This window comes from Mus musculus, chromosome 14 (assembly GCF_000001635.26).
Source record: "Mus musculus strain C57BL/6J chromosome 14, GRCm38.p6 C57BL/6J".
Lineage (NCBI taxonomy): Eukaryota > Metazoa > Chordata > Mammalia > Rodentia > Muridae > Mus > Mus musculus.
Genome location: NC_000080.6, coordinates 4,854,841 through 4,876,957, shown reverse-complemented (window position 1 = coordinate 4,876,957; position 22,117 = coordinate 4,854,841). Strand labels below are relative to the sequence as shown.

General features: G+C 43.7%; 2 protein-coding genes across 6 annotated transcripts in view; one reads left to right on the top strand and one right to left on the bottom strand.

The window, feature by feature from the left end:
• The window catches only part of Gm26650 (predicted gene, 26650), a 180,548-nt gene that overhangs the window by 53,490 nt on the left and 104,941 nt on the right, over positions 1-22,117 (top strand). The gene's annotated exons all lie outside the window — the stretch shown is intronic.
• Positions 50-22,041, bottom strand: Gm3264 (predicted gene 3264). Of its 3 annotated transcripts, none has more exons than NM_001242945.2 (7): positions 21,304-21,435; positions 19,815-19,928; positions 16,472-16,622; positions 5,675-5,837; positions 4,593-4,724; positions 3,734-3,916; positions 50-1,182 (listed from the first exon to the last, which is right to left on the bottom strand). In NM_001242945.2, the coding sequence occupies exons 4-7, from the start codon at positions 5,800-5,802 to the stop codon at positions 1,107-1,109; spliced, it is 519 nt and encodes a 172-aa protein (NP_001229874.1). In that variant the 5' UTR covers positions 5,803-5,837; positions 16,472-16,622; positions 19,815-19,928; positions 21,304-21,435; the 3' UTR covers positions 50-1,106. The 3 variants fall into 3 exon arrangements, with proteins under 3 accessions (NP_001229874.1, XP_011243026.1, XP_030103415.1); XM_011244724.2 differs by lacking the exon at positions 19,815-19,928 and adding an exon at positions 6,572-6,681 and having other exon boundaries at positions 1,107-1,182; positions 21,304-22,041; XM_030247555.1 differs by lacking the exons at positions 50-1,182; positions 3,734-3,916; positions 4,593-4,724; positions 5,675-5,837; positions 19,815-19,928 and adding an exon at positions 12,883-13,157 and having other exon boundaries at positions 21,304-22,016.

The window sequence follows — 22,117 nt, the reverse complement described above, 5'->3', positions numbered from 1 at the left end:
AGTTTCCAGTGATTGTATATTTGAAGGAAAGCTGAAGCATACACTGCTGTGTTTTCTGACAGCTTTTTATTCCCTTAGACTATGCTTTGATTTAATGAGAGCTATTACAGAAAAACTGATGTATTTGCCATTAATGCGTTCAACACCATCATCCACAGTATTTTCACAGTAGCTAAATATTTGACAGCAACGATGCAGCATGGGTAAGTTTTCCATCATTAAGTTCCTATCCAGACAGTTGGACATACTCTCCATACTGAATGTATGAAGGACTTTGTAGTTCAGTCTGGCTCAGAAGAAACTATGGAGCCCAAGTCCCATGAAGAGTGCAGAGATCCATCTGGGTCTGATATCTGTGGGCTTTCATGATCACACCTGAAATAACAAGGCTCTTAGAGTGAAGAGTTGGAGATCACTGTGTTAGTCATAAGAATAAATGCAATGTACTCAATTGTAACTGAAAGCTGACAGTCAATATGTACTGTGTATAATCTTATCAAAATATCAAATTACTTAAAAGAACAATAAATAACCAATAAATAACAAAACTTTGAATGAAAACAAGAAAAACCAAATACCTAAACTAATCAAAACTCAAACCAAAATCAAACCACAAAAATTGTGCAAAGCAAAATTCTTAGTCTGCTCATTTTGTAGCACAGCCTTACAGCCTGTGGCTGTCCTTGGCAACTTAGTAGAAAAGCAGTTCCTGGAGGTAGCAAACTTTGCCGGAGAAATTTAAGCAACACTCTCCTTTTGGAGTGTGGGTCTGAAGGATATGGCCTCCCAAGTCAAAGCAGAACACATGTTGTAAACTTGGATCCAAGGATTTACAATTTTGTTGACTGATCTCCATGTAATTATTGATGATGACCCATCAGGAAAAGAGAAATTTGCACTCAGATTCTTCCTGGATGCCCAGCAGCTCTTGATGTGTCTCAGCATTTCTCTGAGTCCCTTTAAATGTGCACTCTTCCTGGGCCAGAGGCTAGATGAAATTAAGGCCTGTTCATACCAAAGAAACAAAATAAAGGAGGAGCATACAGCCCATTACAGCCATGGTTATTAGGGATGAGAGGCAACAGTGGTGTATTTCCTGTGCACACTCAGTGCTCTTCCTCCAGCACTTCTCTTTGAGGGAGATCATGTCCTGGTCTGTGCCATGTTCTGCTTTCTGCTGGACTATTTCACACGTAGGGAAGAAAGAAACAAAGGCCGGTTAAGCATTTGTCAATTGAGCTGTCTCTCCCAGAACAGCTCTATTCAGCTGGACAAACCAACATGTCCTATCAGCTGAGATCATAACGTGCATCCCAAGTGTCATAGAGCACCTGATCTTGGAATTGTTTCTCACCTTTTAAAAACTGCTAGAATTGGAACTGTCAGCTACACATTATACTGAAGTTCTAAAAAACACCACATTTCCCCAGTTGTGCGGGCATATTATATTGAGTAATAACATTGTAGCAATGTTTGAATGTGAGTTCAAGAGAGATGTGTGCAACCTAGAAACCATGTGGATTCCTTATGGGGTAGGAGTGTGCCCTGAACTGAAGTGAAGGCTATGATTATTTCTCCAGTGCAGGAACCTCACAGGGTTCCTCTTGTCAATCCCTCTATCTGCAAATAACCAGAGACACCATACAACACAATACCCATGGGTAATTCATGGTTCCTAGAATCTGCAAGAGTGTGCTAAATAAAAATATTACCAAGGCTGGGCAATGAACCTTAAAAGTGATGGTCATGAAGAAACAGAACAACACCCCTGTACATCTATGACTATTGCAGGGCATACTCTCAAACACACATAATATTTAGGTTTATGCAATACAAGCATATTGTATCGCAGTGACCTTTTTAGTTTCGCAGTTAATACAAATATAAAAATCTCCCAGGATACTTTGCAGGAATAAAAAACAAATCTTGAATGGGAAAGGTACTTAGTGGGCATAGTATATAGGCAACGCAGTCAGTGATATGCTTTCCACTCATAAACCGGTCTGGGAATCAGGGTTCTTGTCCTATTATCCAATCTGGCTCAGCAAGTTCCCAAGGCTGTGTAGAATAGGTTTGTTTCCCAGCCTAGGCTCACATGTTGGTGGTGGACCAGCCTCTTGTTCTCGTTCCCTGTTTCAGACTTGTCCTAAAGTAATCAGTTTCTTCCAATAGGATCTCCCTTTTCTATCACCTAACTGACTTGGTGTCCAAAGGCATGAGCCCAGAGTAATAGGAACTGTCTATAACCAGGATCCAAAAGAAACGTTTTCTCCCCAGAATGTGACTGTGTCAGGGCTATTTTGAGTAGGATAAGGCTGACTAGTTGAAGGACAAATGCTTGCATGGATTATCTCACACTGAGTTCATGGAAGGGCTGCACCACACAGGGCCTTTTCAAACTTCAGCAGATGGACATCAGGATAACTTCTCCCTTCGGGGCTGCTCTGAGGACCACTACAACCCTGAGCACCTAGACTCTTTGGATAACTCCTCCTTGTTCTGGAAGCACTGGGTCAAAGAGGACTTCTTTTCCACTTTCTGAACATGGCTTCTAAAAGACATAACCAGTTTTATACTACCAGAACTGTGTGAAGGTCCTCATTTCTCCCAACCCCCACTGAGGCTGATTGAGACACAGGTCAGAAAAACCATGCATACACAAAAAGAAACACACAGACACACAGTCACAGACACACACACAAGCACACGCAGACTTATTCACATAAAATCAAAAGTGAGCAGAAAACAATGAGGTATCTGTTATGGTTCAGGACCAAGATAATTCAGACTATGCAGAGGTAATGTTTCAAGGGAGACCCAAGGACTCTGCGATTATTTTAGAGGAAGAAAAAGCACGAGAGAAGCGGGGTCATAGTGGCACACTCCTTTAATCCCAGCACTTGGGAGGCAGAGGCAGGCAGATTTCTGAGTTTGAGGCCAGCCGGGTATACAGAGTGAGTTCCAGGACAGCCAGTTTGAACAGAGAAACCCTGTCTGGGGGGAGGGGGGGAGGAAAACATCTAACAATGGTCCAATTTGGGGGCATATATTAAGAAATTTTTTCATGAAGCCTCAGAAATCACACACCAAACCTGAGCCTGTGTGAAGCCTTTCTATCATCTCTGGTCATCCAGCCAACTCCAGACTCTAAGGCCCAGGAATGACCACTCCAACAGCACTCAAAGAAAATTGAACTGACAAGCTGCTACTCAGGCTCTCTCAGTGTGAACCAAGATATATGAAGCCTGAAGAGACCATTTTGAGATAGAGCAGAAAAGGGGGGAATAGAAAAGCCGCCAAAAGACAGTAATGAAATCCACTTATTTGTCAATTAAACCAGGCTGTCATCCCTGCAAACTATTTCCTACCTAGAATCTCACAAGTTCCCTGTAAAGCAAATGAGCTACAGGCCTTTACTTCTTCCCTCAAAGCTCTTGCTATTCTCAAGAAGGGCTCCAACACAGCACCCTTCAAACTTAAGGCATATAGTGTTGTGATGTCTAATCAACCTATCTCCCTTAGTGATTATAGCAGAGCAGGAACATTTGCATGCCAAATATGCAGTTTCTTGAACCAGGTTACCTCCACAGAGAGCCCTGTAGATGATCACATAAACAAACACTTGGAGGAGACATAGGTGAGTGCCTGGAGAAGTTGGTGGACTATTACATTTGATTGTCTATGTTTATGTTTAGACATGAGGGCAATCTGCCTCTGATACACATCATCCTACCTGCTGTTCCTTGGCACTTGGGACACAGATGTTCTTGCTGGCCTCCTCAGAGAACCTCTTTTCTTCCCCACAGGACACTTGTGGCCAGCCTGCTCCACCAGCAGCCTTCTGTTCTCATTCAGTAATATCCTTACGTTTTCGTGGAGTTGAGTGCACTCACGGAGGAGGTGGTCCTCCTTAATGCTGATCCACAAAGAAAAATTGGTGATTCCCAGCCAGATTCCATTGGCTTGCCACTCCTACAAGTCCTATGATCCCTGCAAGGGCCCTGATTCCCAGACAGCCCCCAGAAGAGTCCACAGTTACATAGGAGCACCAAACAGAGGCAGGTCATATCAAGATACAAGCCATATTCCACAGGACTCAACAAACTTCTAAAAACCCTGACACCAAGAGTACACCATATACATGACAGAAGAGGAAATGTTCCTCATGGTTGATTATAGGTCTGTGGTACCATAAAACCTTCAGCAGAGAGAGGGCTTATCCCCTCTGAGAGAGGTGAGACGACCAAACAGGTGTCCAATCTTTACATTTTTGTTGGGAATCCTAGATCTTTTAATCTGTGGTCAGAAACCCAGAGGTTCAGGGTTCCTGGATATTCCCAGCGTGGTGGAAAAGTTTTCTATGTAGAGGATCTTGAATTTGGAAGAATAAAGATTGGAGGGTCTTGGACACTCTTCACACTTAGGACACCTGTGTCCAAGAGGTACAAATCCAAGACCCTTGCCTCTGGGCAGGGTTCCTAAATAAAAAACAGATAGCATAGAACCAGAACCCTTGCTTTTGTTCAAAGTCCTAAAAGGACAGAAGCATTCCCTGCCTAGTTCTGGGGGTCTCATTTGTGTCACTGACTCACCTGTAGGAATAGTTATCTTCTATCAGTTCCTTGGAGTACTGCATGGAACCAATTATGGACTGGATCATTTTATTCATATCCAACATTGTCTTCTCATGTTGTGATTTAATGATGTTGAATTCAGTGTTCATCCTGTGGCATGGCCCAAGAAGCAAATAATATGCTGAATTAAGGAATCAATAATCATGTGCAAACAGGCTATATCATGTACTACCCAAGCCAAGTGCATGCCACATCCTGGCTCATTCAATCTGGGTCCCCTAGGTGCTAATTAAACTTACTATCCTGGGCAGAGGACAGCAGAGCCAGGAGACCAAATGGAGCTAGCTGACCTTCAAAGGCTTCCCGGGCAAGCATGTAGGAATAGAGTACTTCTATGACAATTTTACACTACACTGTGCCACAGGCAAGGGTCCAGTAGATATCTGTAATGACTTTCCTCTTATTTTTAAGGCAGGGATTCTCATTTCTTGGTTTCTGTTGTTATGTGAATTCCCAGAGGACACAACTAGTATTTACAGGAGAAAGGCTTTATCACATCTCCTCCAGGAGATTCCTGTGTGACAACAAGGAAACACCAGGAGCAAACTTCCCTGGTGATCACTTTGGACCTCTATGGACTCAACACTAACAGGACCTGCAAACTGTGCATCACACAAATCCTCAGACCCCATCAAAGGTCCCAGAGCCCCAGTCCTGAACAAAACACACACAACTATGTTCACACACACAGACACAATTAGAATGCCAAATAAATCCAGACAGGTGCCATCTCTCAGAATATAATGAACAATATCAGAGTAAAGCCTTGAAGCCTGCAGGCATTGCATTCACACACTGAGAGACAGTAAGTGTGAGCAGGACATTCTAGCTGTTCACAGCAACAATCAGAATGCAAAAACCCCAAGGTCAAGTACAAAAGAAGATGATAATAAACACACAGCACCTTGTTTATCCAACAATTAAACACCTGTCAGGGCTACTTAATTGAATGATGGGAGATGACGCACTCCATTCATGGAAGGAAATTGGGTTAACAGATGGCACAATACAGTCAACAGGGTACTGGGCATAATTCCTACCTGTAGTTCAAATCCTCATACATGTAAACGTTCAGGATTCCACACATTTCCTCCATGTCATTGCTGATCTTCCTCATATCCAATTTCAGTTCTTCTAGTTCATTTATTTTTGATCTCTTCTTAGTCATTTTGGAATTTTGGGTTGAAGTATTTCTAGCAGACCCTGCAGGTAGGTAAACACAAAAGAATTTGCATACTTGATGGCCCAGGGGCAGGGGAGACCATTCTGAGTCCCAAGAAGAAGACTGAGGGAGAGAAAATGTAAAGACAGGGTGAATCCATAAAAGAGCAGAAAAGCTATCTTCTAGCTGGTTTGCTAAGCTATGTTCCTCTTCCTAACCACCATTGTCAGACATATGCCACACTCCCTGTTACAGGCCCGGTTGCCTTGAAATGTATAAGCTGCCTCAGACATAAAGATATGGGGAACATTGTCAGGTCATATCAGATGGGAGGCAGGGAAATGCTGAAGTTCATAGTGCTTAGCACTATCAAGCACTAATTAATCGTGTGTCTTCAAATCCAAAGTGTCTGAGTCCTCACCACATGACATGACCAGGGGAGCATCCTTCTCTGTTCTTTTCATCAGAGAATCAAGTTACCTACAGTAATCTGGAAGATGAAGTGCTTCAACTCCCTTCCATGAAAGGACACACTGTTATTCTCATAGTGCCCACTCCTGACATTTTTTGCCACTCAAAATGAAATTAAATAGCTCCCAGAAAAGTAGCTGCAGGTTTGTCAATTCCTGGCTCTGTCAAACTAATCATCAGAAATTCTTGACTCTTTTTCTGACATTGACAAAGTCCAAGGTTTCAGCTTGTAAGACCTACTCCTGGAAGGCCCAGCTAAAGCCTGCCTCTACCAGGAAGTTCCCCAACTCTGCCCAGGACTCACTGTGCCTTCTCCATAACCATTTCCTTCTTCCTTTTTCATGAGAAAGGATTCCCTCTTCCTTCTCTGTTGGTCTGGTCTCTCCTTCATCGCCATTCTCTTTCTGAAATAGCCTGAGCAGCCAGGAAAACATTCCTGCTGGTGAACCCAGAGCAAACAGAAGGGATGAACCACAGGCAGTTGCTGTCACCACAACACAGGTGACAACACAGAAGATTCTAGTTCTATCCTAGATACAAGAGATTCTCCAAGGAAGGCATTACTGATGATGTCACTAGCAACTGCCATGACCTACCTGTTAACTAGTTCTGCCCAGCTTGGTCCTTTTCTGGGGTGCCTCTCCTGGAGCCTCTCATGGACCCGTGGGATCCCCTTTGGCAACCTCTCCTTCCAAAGCTGGAGAATTCTACTGCTTCATTAGATGTCATGTGCTTTTGAGGGGGAACGTTGGTTAGGACTCTGACATGCTTAAGAGATTTTGTTAGCACCCAAAACTCTAGGGACTGTGGATGTAGTAGATGTTTCACAACAGTAAATATACCAGCTGTGTCAATTCATGTGACATACACTCCAATTTCCCAGGGTTTTCCTGTCTCACAGAGGCAAATATCTTTCTCCTATAGGTTTAATTGTACAAAACATGGACAATATTTTCTAACGGTGTATTCCTTGACAGAGGGCATTTTTTCATATATATATATATATATATATATATATATATATATATATATATATATATGTATGTATATATACATGAGTTTCACAAAATCTCTGGTTTACAACCCTATCTTTTACAAAGAAAACTCCCTACTCTTTTGAACATATGGAATCATCTACAGGGCAAATATAAATGGTTAACTTGCTGTCCCTTCTTCAAAACATTATCCTGCACATGCTCCCATTCTCAAATACAACCAGACAATTTAAGTGGGCAACAGAGAATAGTGGTCATCCTGGACTGTACATTACTGCATGTAGCCTCATAGCAATTACTTCTCCAATATCTGTCTTCCAGAATTGCTAAGTTGAGAAATGAGGGTGTTGCAGGTTGTAACGTCATACTGAACTCACAGCAAATATAATACTCAGAAGGTAGGGCTGGGAGTGCAATGACCTGAATTGAGATGAAACCTCAATTTTAATGTGTCTATAAGGTCAGGATGCTGTCCCTTTGGCATTATCATCTCTGGCTTTTGTGTTCTTATGCTGGCTTTGCTGAACCTGTGCCCCCTAACCTCACAGATTTAAGAGTGAAAAATCATGTATATCTTCTTTCAGAAAACATCTGAATTTCACTACCTTCTTGAGCCACACAATATCAATATGCAGAGCTCAAAAATCAGGGGGAGATAGGTGATGGCTTCAAAGATGAGGGCTTTTTCTTACAATTAGGGCGCATATTTTTTTCCAATGTGATTTTTCCTTTTCTCTTTCACTAAGGGTGGCTTGTGTGTTTGCTGGCCTAAAGGGTCCTGGTTCCAACAACATGGGGCTTACTCTATAGAGGCTCAATTTTACCAAGAAAATGATTGTTGTAGAATCATGTCGTGACAGCAAGTAGTTCAACTACACTGTCTTAGGTCCAGCTGACCTGGTATAGGACTGAAGACCTGAGCTATCTGAGGAAAGGAAGCAGCATGCAGTGTCACACAGCTCTCTCTGATGCAAACTGCTGGAATTGGAATAGGGATGTTTGTTTGTTTGTATGTTTGGTTGTTAATTATAAAAACAAAAAAAAGTTAGCCACAGTTGGTACATGCCAGTAATCTCAGCACTCAAAAGGGTTTTAAACAATTGTTGTTGTTTGTATTCCTGTTGCTTTTATTGGTTTTGTTTTGAACTCTCTCAGCTATTTGCACTGGACCCAGAATATTAAGCCCATGCTCTGTACAGTCCTATCATTTATGTTAATCAGTGATTTTATTCTTAGCAACCACTCCTGAGATGATCTCATTACTCACTTTCAAATAAAGAAAACAGTCATACAGACATTAGTTAACTTGTATGGTCTCACGTAATCAACTCATCATGACGGTAGAGTGGCATCCCAATCTTTGAAATACCCAAGCTTCTGTTTTTGAGATGCCAGGCATCTGTGGAAGACTCGCTATCTGGTATGGTAGGGGACCTGGAATGGCTGCCACCTGAAGGCCAACACTGCCCCTCCAGTGCCTCTGAAGCCTGAGGCAGAGGTCAGCCAACAACACAGGAACCCTTGGCCACAGCCAGTTCAGGACTGTACTTTGGATGAGCCCTGAGACCTGGATTAACAGAGGTTTCCAGAGTTCTGATAAAAGTGAGCACAAACACTTAGACTTGAGAAGAATAATGGATCTATGGGACAAACATCTTTCTTTTTTATTTATCTTTGCTATGTTCGTAGTTTATGTCAATACCAAAGGCACCCTACTTTACAACATCTATTCTCTCTGGGTGTTAAAGTTATTGCCTGTGTATACACACTAGAGTTACTAGAACAATACATTCTGTCCAATTTTTTTAAATAATTAAATATTTTTTATTGATATCTTTTTATTTATTCACTTTACACTCTGCTTTCTGCCCCCTGACACCTATATTCTTTCCCCAATATTGCTGGCTGCTTCTTTTCTGAGGGAATATGTGGCAGCTATCTCAGGTCATCCCTTCTTCTACCAAAGCTGAGTGACCCTGTCCTGGAGAAAGGTGCTGAGGGTGCTGGGAATGAATGACTTCTGCTTGGCTTTCTTGTTGTTCCACTTGGCTGTCTTTGAGCAGTTCTTGCAGAACTGTCCTTGAACTTGGTACTTCATCCTGATGGTCCGTAAGAAGCACTGGTTTTATTAATTATTCTTGAGAGTATATTTCCATCAAACTGAATCCCATCAGTATACTAACAAAGACAAAGGAAATGAGATATGAGACATCTATTCCAGGAGTTTCCAATTGTTCTCAGACCAGCAGTAGAGAAGCCCACAAAGCTGGCAAAGGTAACTGAGGTCACACAGAGACCTGAGAGCATACTGCTGCTTTCCTAAAGAATGTTCTAGAGGATTATTATATCTAAACTCCCATAGATTCGTGTGCACTGGACACCAAAGGGCTCAACATACTTTGCTTTTGTCACTCAGCTTCTCCAAGTATTAGAAGTCCCCCAATTTAGAGGGATTTGAAGGTATAAATAAGTCCCAGTGGCTAGAGGTACCTCAAAACAATGTGTAAGAACAGAGAACTGCTTGAGAATCAGAAAGACAAGAGCAAAGTCATAGCCCAATAAGAAAATCTGAGTAACAAGCCATCAAGTGAAAACTGAAAGTAGCAGGCCATGCACCAGTAAGGTTGGTCCTTGGCTCTCAGGTAGATCTATCTGAAAATTTCTGAGGAACTCCATTTTGATTTCCAGAGTTGCCATAGCACTTTGCAGTCCCACCAGAAATGGAAGAATGTTCCTCTTTCTTCAAATTCTCACCAACATATGCTTTCACATGAGTTTTTTTGATCTTAGCATTCTTCACTGGAAAGTATAACGCTGGACACCACCTCAGGGTCATTTTGATATTCATTTACCTGAAAAAAAAGGACTTTGCACACTTCTTCAGTGCTTCTCAGCCATTCAAGATGCGTTGTTGTGAATGTTGTGTTTAGTTCTCTACCTCATTTTTAGATTGTGTTCTTAGCTCTTATGAAGGTTATCTACTTGAGTTCTTTATAACATAACAACAGAACCTGAGGAAATCCAAAACATCATCAGATCCTACTACAAAAGGCTATACTCAGGAAAACTGAAAACCTGTATGAAATAAACAACTTCCTAGACAGATACCAGATACCAAAGTTAAATCAGAATCAGATTAACGATGTAAACACTCTCATTTCCCTAAAGAAATAGAAGCAGTCATCAATAGTCTCCCAGCCCCAAAAAGTCCAGGACCTGACGGGTTTAGTGCAAAGTTCTAGAAGACCTTCGAAGAAGACCTGATTCCAACTCTCCTCAAACTATTCCACAAAATAGAAACAGAAGGCACTCTACCCAATTCTTTCTAAGAAGCCACAATTACTCTGATACCTAAACCACACAAAGATCCAAGAAAGAAAGAGAACTTCAGACCAATTTCTCTTATGACCATGGATGCAAAAATACTTAATAAAATCCTCACAAACCGAATCCAAGAACACATCAAGACAATCATCCATCATGACCAAGTAGGCTGGATCCCAGGGATGCAGGGATGGTTTAATATACACAAATCCATCAGCGTAATTCACAATATAAACCAAATCAAAGAAAAAAAACACATGATTATCTCATTAGATGCTGAGAAAGCATTTGACAAAATCCAATACCCATTCATGATAAAAGTCTTGGAAAGATCAGGAATTCAAGGCCCATACCTAAACATGACAAAAGCAATCTACAGAAAACCACCATCAAACTAAATGGAGAGAAGCTGGAAGCAATCTCACTAAAATCAGGAACTAGACAAGGATGCCCACTTTCTCCCTACCTATTCAATATAGTACTTGAAGTCCTAGCCAGAGCAATTCGACAACAAAGGAAGATTGAGGGGATACAAATTGGAAAGGAAGAAGTCAAACTATCACTATTTGCAGATGATATCATAGTATGTATAAGTGACCCTAATAATTCCACCAGAGAACTCCTAATCCTGATAAACAGCTTCAGTGCAGTAGCTGGATATAAAATTAACTCAAACAAATGAATGCCCTTTCTCTACACACAGGATAAACGGTCTGAGAAAGAAATTAGGGAAACAACACCATTCACAAGAGTCACAAACAATATAAAATACCTTGGCGTGACTCTAACTAAGGAAGTGAAAGATCTGTATGATAAGAACTTCAAGTCTGTGAAGAAAGAAATTGAAGAAGAACACAGAAGATGGAAAGATCCCCCATGCTCATGGGTTGGCAGGATTAATATAGTCAAAATGGCTATCCTGATGAAAGCAATCTACAGATTCAAACTTCCAACTCAATTCTTCACTGAGTTAGAAAATGCAATTTGCAAATTCATCTGGAATAATAAAAAAAATCTAAGATAGCAAAAACTATTCCCAACAATAAAAGAACCTCTGGGGGAATCACCATGCCTGAACTCAAGCTGTAGTACAGAGCACTTGTGCTAAAAACTGCATGGTACTAGTACAGCGACAGACAGGTAGATCAATGGAAAAGAATTGAAGACCCAGTAATGAATCCATACACCTTTGGTCACTTGATCTTTGACAAGGGAGCTAAAACCATCCAGTGGGAAAAAGACAGCATTTTCACCAAATGGTGCTGCCACAACTGGCAGTTATGTAGAAGAATGCAAATTGATCCATTCTTATCTCCTTAAACAAGACTCAAGTCTAAGTGGATCAAAGTACTCCACATAAAACCAGAGACACTGAAACTTATAGAGGAGAAAGTGGGGAAAAGCCTCAAAGATATGGGCACAAGGAAAAAGTTCCTGGATAGAACAGCAATGGCTTGTGCTGTAAGATCGAGAATCGACAAATGGGACCTCACAAAATTGCAAAGCAAAAGACACTGCCTCTGGTGCATTCTGGGGGTCCAGTTTCCTGAGGCTGCCTGTTTACATTCTTTCTGCCAGACATCAGGACTTCAGTCATTTTCCCTCTACCAATACCAGATCAGGTTTCCCTCTCCCCACACCAACTGCCCCCTACCATGTTAGGGAGGGAGGGAAGGACCTGGGAGGGAAAGTGATCCTGTTTGTTTAAAAATGACTTTCATTATGATGTGTTAGACTTAGGACTAGCTCTGGATGCTGTATGCTGGCTCTTATGGGACTCTGTTACAGAACACTCCTCTGAAGTGCTCTAGGCATCCCTGCAGCAGAGGCTCTGCCTGGGTTCATCCAGCTACCTCCTAAATCTTCTCTATCCAGAGAACACTATTCACTAGAAATAGGCAGAAACTGCAGAGACCCGGGTTCAAGGGTGGCAATCTCAGGTCTACAGGCAGTATTTCTCAATAAAAGTGTAGTTTCTTCCAACCATGGTTATGCACTCCTTTAAATCCCATCACTTAAAAGTTATAAACAGGAGGATCTCTGTGTGTTCAAAAACAGCAAGCTCATAACATATCAGAGAGTTTGGAATGGAGGAAGACACTCACTGAGTATCAAACATATTGTTTCCCGGACAGAAGGTCCTGAAGACTAGATCCATGTAAACTCTGATGTGTTCTCTTTCTGGCTGTGACCATCAGGTTGTCCATGAGCAGAAAGAAGCCCACAAAAGTCACTCCACAGGATCCTCCCAGGCTTTGTTCCTACTTCATCTGAGACACAAACAAGCAAGACCAGATTTTTTTTTTATTGCTTGTTCTTCTTCTGCATGACCAGGTCCTTCTGCTCAGCAGTACTATAGCCTTTGCTCCAGACTATCCTGTTCCTGATAATTAGAGTATGTGTTCTTAGTGGAGGGGTATCAAAAAGCATGCACACACTGGAATAAAAATGCAAGTGTTTACAAAGGATACCAGTGGTTGATGATCAGCCAGGCAAGCAAAGCAGCCAGCTTCTGGGCGAAAGAGCAAACAGTATTTCAAGACAGAGGCTGAAAATGAAACCCAATGAGATCTAGAAAATGAAGAAAATGCATGAAAATGAGCATGAAAAAAAATACCACATGCCTATAACATACAAAAAAGAAAATATACACACACACAAAAACACACATATCCGCAGCCTATCCACCACACACAGAGTATGTAAATGAGAGCAAAATACCAAAAAAGAAGCACCTCGTGCTGCAAGAACACATTCCTTTAGTTATAGCATACCAGCAATTTGAGCAGTATCTTACACTATGCTAAACAAAAGGTGGAAGATACAATTGCTATGGTGAGCATGCTTTGCTTGGCCAGACTATGCTGAAGTGGTTGCATAAAATTTCCTCTTGCAATCATAAATCTCTGACACCATGTCCCTAGCTTGTCAGAATCCCTACCCACATCCATAGTCATCCAGTCAACAGGAGAATGCAATCTACAGAAAAGGAGAATACTCCAGTCTCATTGACAAAAAACATGGCTAACACTCTGCTAGTCAGAGTTCAGTCAGTGTGAGTCTGTCCTGGGCAGACTAAAAAGATTGTCTTGAAATGTAGACAGCAAAGATGAGAAATGCCACATGTCACCCTAAAAAAGATGACATCAAGAACTGCTCATTTGGCATTTGCAAAGGGATTCCCCCCACCCTTGCAAGCTGCTTCTCACATGTGAATTATATGACTGATGCCAAGCAAATAAGCCACAAGCCCTGACTTCACTCACTTAAAGCTCTGTGCACTGAACCCTGTAGGCGTGTGGTGTATTATTGAACTGTACTCATCTTGGGCTGAAGTATTAAGCAGAGGTGGATTTGCTTGCTGATAATCCACTTTCTCACAAGAAGCTCATTCCCCAGAAATATTTGTGCTTGGACATAGACCTGAACAATTGGCTGTCATGAGGTATGTACTTAGATTGCTGTGTGGATGAGTAAGATGATGGATGAAAGCACAGGTAGGTGGATGAGCTCGTCTAGAAGTTACAAGGGCAGATGGAGCTAACCATTAGCCTGACAAAGCTGCCTGTCTCTACCTGTTGTTCCTGACTCTGGAAGTCACTGACCTCTTCCTATTGGTCCTTATGGAGCCCCTTTAAGTCCCACAAGTACTGCAGCACCAGTGCCTCATCTTCCAGCACTTTCTTATTCCTGTGCCTCCTCAGCATGTCTACCTTCTTCTTCAGCTGATTCAGTTCCATCAGAAGGTGGCTCTGCAGGTTTCTGCAAACACCCAATGCATACAAAGCCCCTGTTATCCTTTTCCTATTAACTTATAAGAAACACCATCAACCCCACCAGACCCTGGTTCTCAGGAAGACCTAGATAAGAACTCAGGACATCTAGGTGAGCTGCACTCAGAAAGCAAAAATTAGAGAACAGCAAATTCCAGAAACACTCATGCTACTTCCAAAAGTCCCAACACTAAGAGGGATCCATGTTTCCTAAAAAGAAGAAGTGGACTACAGTTGTCCCTATCTGTCCATCCTAATGGAGAAACATCACGAAGGAATGGGCAAAGGCACTATGAATTGGAAAGGAGAAACAAGGGGAACACTTGCTATATATGGGTCTGCTGGTAACTAGCTCTCTACAGATCCTGACTCAGCCCCGGGGGTCAAGAAGACCTCACATGATACAAATAGTTCTTCTGTCAAGACCAGGGTTTCTCAATTTACCAAATGCTGTGGATGCTTTAATGCAGTGACCTCCCAAACTTAAGATTATTTTCATTGCTACTTGGGTACTATAATTTTTGTACTGTTATAAGCCATAATAGAAGTGTCTGAGATAAAGGATTGTCTGATACACAACCTCTGTGAAAGGGTCCTTTGACCTTTTTTTTTACCCCAAAAAGTGTTTCAACCCACAGGTTTACAACAGAAAAATCTAAAGGCTCCTGTGTGAAGTGGCAGAAAGCAAGAACCAGAGCTCGAGAGTCTCCTGTGCAGGATCAAAAGCAGAGATGGCAATTCTACAGCTCATGTGCTCCCAAGCAAGACAGTTACCTATAGCAGCCTTTCTCTTTGCCAGGAATTCAAATGTCTCTGAGGCCTCAGTGTACACATTCTGTAAGCTCTGCAGGTCCAACATTTCCTGCTTAGTCTCCACTTTCAATTTTTCATAGTAAGGATTTGATCTGTGGTTGGGCCTGGCCCCAAGAGCAAAGAGTCCCAAGAACACAGGCTTCAAGGGTCACCTGAATCCAGGATGGATTCTGAACTATCCAAGCTCACAGTATGTTACCTTCTACCTCCTATGTACTAGGATCATCTAAGCTTATTAATCTTGCTATCTTGTCCAAAGGTCTCCAGAGGCTGGGTGTCCAGGTGGTTAGAGTTCTGGTTGTTTGAGCTCCCACATAGGCCTGGAGGGACAGACGAGGTCTCTAAACTCTCAGTAGTTTATGGCACAGGTGTGGGTATACAGAAACTATGAGGACATTTCTCCTTTTTTTTTTCTTTCAGAACAAGGACTCTTGATCTTTGGCCTAGTCCTATGAATTTGGCCAAACTTTATAATCCACATTTCAGGGAGAATTACCCAGAATGAGGAGGTCATGGTGAATTCACCACAGAACTCAAATATTTCATCAAGTTGAACACATAATGCAAGTGCATTGTTGCTTGAAGTATGGTTTCCAGTCCTAAGCATTGGCATTGTCAGCATACTGTAAGGCAGGCAATTCCTCAGGTCCTACCACATACCCTTATGACCAGAATATAGAGAGAGTCACACACACACACACACATGCATGCACACAGAATCAGGGTGTATTTGCAGGGAGAATGAGAAAGTACAATTTAAATAGAATCCAGAGGAAATGCAGAGGACATTCTGTTTATAAGGCTCAAAATCTGAGAAGAGTATTAATGAGCCCAAGACCTTCCATCATGTATCAGGATGGACCAAATGGGACCAAGCTTTCCTGGTGATATAGCAAGCTTCAGCAAGCAACACCTGCCAGACAATTACAAAGCTTTGCAAACAAACAAACAACGAACTCAAGCAAGCAAACAATCAATCAAAACCTCACAGCAACTAATATCTCACTCAAACGGTCACGTCAGTGCCTCTATCAATACATGCTGAGACATCACATCCTCTTCAATCCCTCAGTTGTAGGCTTTCATTTTCATATAAAAAAATAGAATACCCTATGTCCGCAGCTCACTCCTGCTCTGACTTCAAGTTCAGCCTGTGAGAATGTTTAGGGAGAAAAGGTTGGGCACAGTGACACCCTGGAGTTACAGTCTCCCAGTACCATAAAATTTAATAAGAATAAATTGTAGGCCATACCATAGACCCAAGAAATTGACCATGATGTTTGACAGAATGAAAAATACCTCTTGTGCAAAGCTTTCTCACTGATGAAGATCAGGTGATCTTGTAGCTCATTTTTCCCACTGGTCATCGGCTGACTGGTTAGACTTTCCACTTTCCTCACCCATCTTCTGAACAGGAGTGTTGGGGATGATGGTGGTACACCAGCAGCCCCTATGGGTAGATGAACACAAGTGAATATGCATACTGTCAAGGAACAGAGCATTGACAGAACACTGAGTCCTATACAGACATCTGACAAAACAGGAATGCATGTGACCCAGTCAGACCTCTTTCTCTTCACTTAGCACATGCATCATGTGACCAAGGACAGGATCCTCAGGCTTATTCATAGCTGCGTATGATTTAATTAGGCAGTACTGTCCATAAGCTTGTGGTATAGAAACCATCAGAAATTTATCATAGCCCACAAGCACCAAGATGGTGTGGAGATGACCATATCTCCTGTCAGGTCACTCTAGAAACAAGACTATGGATGGAAAAACAGTGCAAGAGCACAACGCGTTCCCAGACTCACCAAGTCAGCTGCATGAGAGCCCAGTGTGCCCAGAGTTGGCAAGAAAGCACCAGTCTCTACTCTGGCTCACTATTTTGACAGTCTAGTGGCTAGACTAGAGAACAAACTGATACCCACACCTGCTACCTATGTGGGCAACTTTTAGGGAACACTGTTCAGAGACGTTCTTCTGTGACATCTGAGAAATGAAAGGTCTTCCCTGGGAAGCCAATATTTTTCCTTCTTAGGAGAGCTGGACAGACAGTTCACCTAATGGAGTCCCTGGGGTAAAGGACAGTGATGCCCAGCCCTGAGGTGCTGACATCTCACTCACAGTCCTCTGCCTGCTGCTGCTTTCACTTTTGTCCAGTTCAAACCCATTTCCCCTGTAAGAGCAGAAGCCTGAAACTCCCAGGACAACAGCTTTGGCCTTAAAACTTCATTGATCTGGGACAAACTAATGTCCTGTAATCATTGACAAATTCAGGATCCATGACAAGCAGGGAAGGCCAGAAGCTTCCCAGAGAGACTAACTACTGAGTCCCAATTCCTGAAGACCCAGAAACAGACTGTGGTCTCCTTCAGGAATTTTCCCATCTTCTGACCAATACTTATGGTGGCGCATTTTCAAGGACCATTTATTTCTTGATGCTTTGGTCTGAGGGTCAAGGGTCATCTTTCTTCCTCTCACTTGTGTCCATTCTTTCTCCTAAGTAGCATCCTTCCTCTGGCCAACATATCTATGGATGATTAGGAAAGACAGTGCATAAAGTGGTCCAAGAGCAGTTGGTGTTGCCACAACACAGGTGACATCTCAAACCATGCCAGGCCTCTCCAGGATACAAAAGAATGTCTAGGGAAGGAACTGCTGATGTCATGGGGAGCTGACACTGCAACCATGCTAACTAGCTCTCCTCACAATTCATGCTGCACTTTCCAGGAGCCACTCCTAACACTGAAGGGAATCCTTTCAGTACCTCCTCCTTCCAAACACCTCCATTAGATTGGTTGGAAACTCATTACTAATTCCCCCATGGGGAACTGATTGTTTATTTTCAAAAATTTCCCCAGGAATGTTTCATTTCTTTCTCAAAATTCCCCTATTCATGTAAATGTGAAATAAAATACTCCTGAAAATTCAGATTAGGATGAATATGGATGCAGAAGGAACACCTGCCTCAAGTACTGATGTTTGGAAGCACACCCAGGAAGAGCCTGCAGGGCCTTGAACTCACAGATATCTACTTGTCTCTGAGTACTCCCAAGTGCTGAAATTAAAGGCAGGCAGAACCAGGCCAGGCATTCCCATCACCTCCTTTCTCTCCCCTACTTCAACTTGTGTCCCAACATTTTCTTTGGTCCCTACCTCTAATAGAAAGCAGGGCAGAAGGTACTTGGATTCTAGCTAATGGCTCTTTTACTGTCATTCTCTTATGAAGCCTGGACCACATGTGTGCTGTTAGTCAATGTGATCACATATAGCTTCAAACATTAAAATATACCCTTTGTTACAAGATCCAATCTTCTTGAAACTCAAACTGTGTTCACTGAAAAATACATCATAGATGGGAGAGAGGGGAAGAGAGAGAGAGAGAGAGAGAGAGCGCAAATTCTTGCATACATGTTGCCACATGCCATGATAACACAGTAATCCCATTTAGTCAAGTTTGTATGGTAAAATATTAAATTCCCTATATTTAAATTTTAAGAAAGTTTTTGAAAAACCAACTCAGAACTGGAATCCCAGTGAAAACAGGTTTGCTTTCTTTGTTGTTCTTTCATTTTGTTTTAAGAGAGTATGGATTTATTTTGGCTCAGAGGATAAATATATCTTGGTGGGAAAGGCATGGAGCTGGGTCTCTAGTTGTGGTTGCCAGAGCATGTACCAGCTGCTTGTTCTGTGCCACCTACTAGGAAGCAATGGGGGGAGGGGACACACACAAAGCTTGAAAATGAGAGTCTCTGAGCACACAGAGTTGGGGCTTCAAAAAGCTGTGATTCTACTGCTTAGATCTGATATCTCTCTCTCTCTCTCTCTCTCTCTCTCTCTCTCTCTCTTACTCTCTCGCTCTTGCTCCCCCCTCTCTCTCTGTGTGTCGGTGTGTCTGTGTGTGTCTGTGTGTGTGTGTGTTAGACAGACAGACAGACAGTGTGGCTTCTTAAAATTATATATAGACTAGCAATTAATGTTCTAAGTATAGCTTACCGCATGGCGGTCATATCGATTCATTCTGAAGGAAACCAGAACTCACTTCATTCAGATTCTTGAGATCCCTGAATCAAAGTTAAAGACTCTGATTTTGGGGAATTTGATGATGCCTTGTACTCTGCTGAAGCAAGAGCAGGGCATGCAGTTTCAGGCCTGCCTGGCCTACCGGGTAAATCCCCCAGCAGCCTGTCCTACAGTGTGATGCTCTGTCCCAAACATAAACAACACAGATTCGGGTGGACCCAGTGTTCCTTCAAAACATATTTAGATTAAATCGTCAACCCCATTGCACCCCATGCCAGAAAATTTAACATTTAAAGCTGTTTCCTCTACTACATTCTTGCTTTCTCTTGAATACACTCCTCTTTTAGTCGTTCAGGTAACACAACTTTCTTATGTAGTTATATAAAGCATTTGAAAAATCCTTAAATATTGTAGTCATTACACAAAGTTCTGAATAAAATCCCTCGTGAGAACTTTTTATGACACATACTTGGATAGATGTCAACCTTCAGCTACAAAGTAAGGTTCTTGGGGACAACGCTTGTCTGAGAGTTAACAGCTTGCCCAACAATCTCAGAACACGACAGGTGTTGGATAAGAATATTTGCTGAACTAATAAAATGCCTTAGCCACTTACATACGCCAAGTTTTGAAGAGTTCAACATTTAGCCACTGCTCCTGCTCCATCTCACATCTCTGTGAAGGTTTTAGCTTTAAACGTTCATGTTGCGAGACGAGTACTGAAGATTTTCTAGGAGAATAAGAAAGCACTCTGTTTCTTAGCACTTTGGAGAAGAAAGCCGGAGGTTCTCTAATTTTCTAACTGCGGTGAAGTCCTAGCATTCAGCACCCAAAAAGCACCACACATAACTTGGAGCTTCCCGCTGTACGTGGTGGAAGCTGATAGGATTTTATATAGTAAAGTTCAAAACAGGTCGCTGGATTTCATTCCCAATGATCTAAAATGTCAAGACTGAATTGTATGTTTAACCAAGAACACCTTACTCCCTAATAATGATCGCAATAGAACACGAGCAGATGGGCTACCTAACGTGCAAACTCACAAAAACAAACGCAGTGGCAGATGGATCAAAGTCGAAGGACACTCCTGAAAGGTCAGGAAGCAGGAGGCAGTGAATTGTACCCTGGCAAAAGGGCTGGAAGTCTAAGGGTAAGAAAAGAAGCAAGCCTGGCCCCTGACCTACAAGCTCTCAACAGGCAGAGGGCGCACCTGAGCAGACTCAGGAAGTCCCTGGGACAACTTCACTGGAACAGCACCTCAGCAGGGATGAAGCCAGAAATTTTGGACCAGGCTTTTGAGAGGGTTCACAACGTCAATCAAAAAGGAGTAAGAAATACATAGATAGGGTATGCAGGGCCAAAATTCATTGCCCACTCAAGATTACAAGGGTCTACGCAGGGCGGGGATTCCTGCGAGGAATCCCTGAATGGATGGATGGGTAACAGAAGGTTCAGTTTGAGGTGCAAGAAATAAGTTAATGGATTTTAGGGAATAAATCCAAAGACCCCGACTCGCATCTTCTCACACGCAACACTGAGCCCCAAAAGTGACTCAATCTGCGCGTGGCGTGTGCTGTGAGGTCCAGGCGAAAGCGAAGTTATCTGGGGCTGGATCCCTGGCCAGGTCCTTGACCCTCGGAACAGTTCAGGGCAGCCTAGGCTACCCGAGTCGGAGGCGTGGCTCTGGGCTTCTGGCAGCCGCGGGCCTTCCCAGGCGGTGGTCCTCGGGAACCTGCGTGCCCAGGTGACTGCCAGCGCATGGTCAAGATGTGAACCCCCGTCTCCTCCTGGCCGCACCCGCTGACCACGCAACCCAGCCCCCTCCAATTCCCTGGCCTCCATGCCACTCTAGGAAATAAAGTGCAAAGCTGAGAAAAGAATGAAGCACGGAAATGGTCCTCTCCGGATCCAGAGGCCGACCAGACAAAGGCGCTTAGGGCGGCGAGCAAGGAGGAGCCAGGGCGCGGGAGGAAGCTCTGTCCCGGCTGGGAAGCAGCTGGGGACCTCATCCCGGACCGCTTCCGGAAAGGAACCTGGCCGGGACGTCGAGGCCGGGAGCAAGGACAAGCGGGAGGGGTGGGCGCGGGCGCGGGCGCGGTACTCACCGGTTCCTCCCAGGCTGGACTCTGGGATCCAAGCACGGGGCGCACGTGCTGTGGCTCCATCCTGCCGGCCCGCGCCCGCTGACCAACCGAGCGCAGGGACACGGCGCTCTCTGGCTTCCGACGCGTTCGCCCCCCCCCCGCCCCCCCGCGCGGGTCCCTCCCTCCACCACCAGCTCCCCAGCCGCATGAGTGCAGCTCCATGGCGCGGTGGCGAGAGATCGGCTCCTCGCGCCTTTGCTGCCTCCCATGGCCCCAGAATCTGCCACCCCACCCCTCTCCTGTCTCTGCCTCCGACCCCCTCCCCTTTTCTCCCGCCATCTGCCCCTTCCCCAGCGACCCCTCCCGGCCGGCGGCCCGGGATGCATGTGACCCCCCCTGCCAGGCCATATATGGCGCGGAAAGGAAAGCAGCCACCAGGGGGACACAGGCACCTGGCGGTGGTGCAGCTAAAAGAGGAAGCTTCACCAAGGACCCAGGCTCAACAGGAGCATCCGGGATGTCAGGGGCAAGTAGCTCACGAGGGGTGAGCAGGACCTGGCCCCTTTCCTTCAGGCATTCCTTGCCTCCGGTGCCTGTAGCTCCAGGCGGTCGCCTCCTGAGCTGAGCCTGGAGCCAATTGCCCAGGACAGTACCTGGCTTCAACAGAGCAAGGCTGTGCTTTGCACCCCTGAGCCGCTCCCAAGCACCTATTCTGGCAGCTGGGATATCTGGCTGGGCTAGCTGGGGAGCCCTGCTTTTGTTCATTTTCTATGACTGAAAGATTTTGTGAAAAGAAAACCAGCTAAGGAGCAGGTCTGTGGTTCCCTGTGAGCAC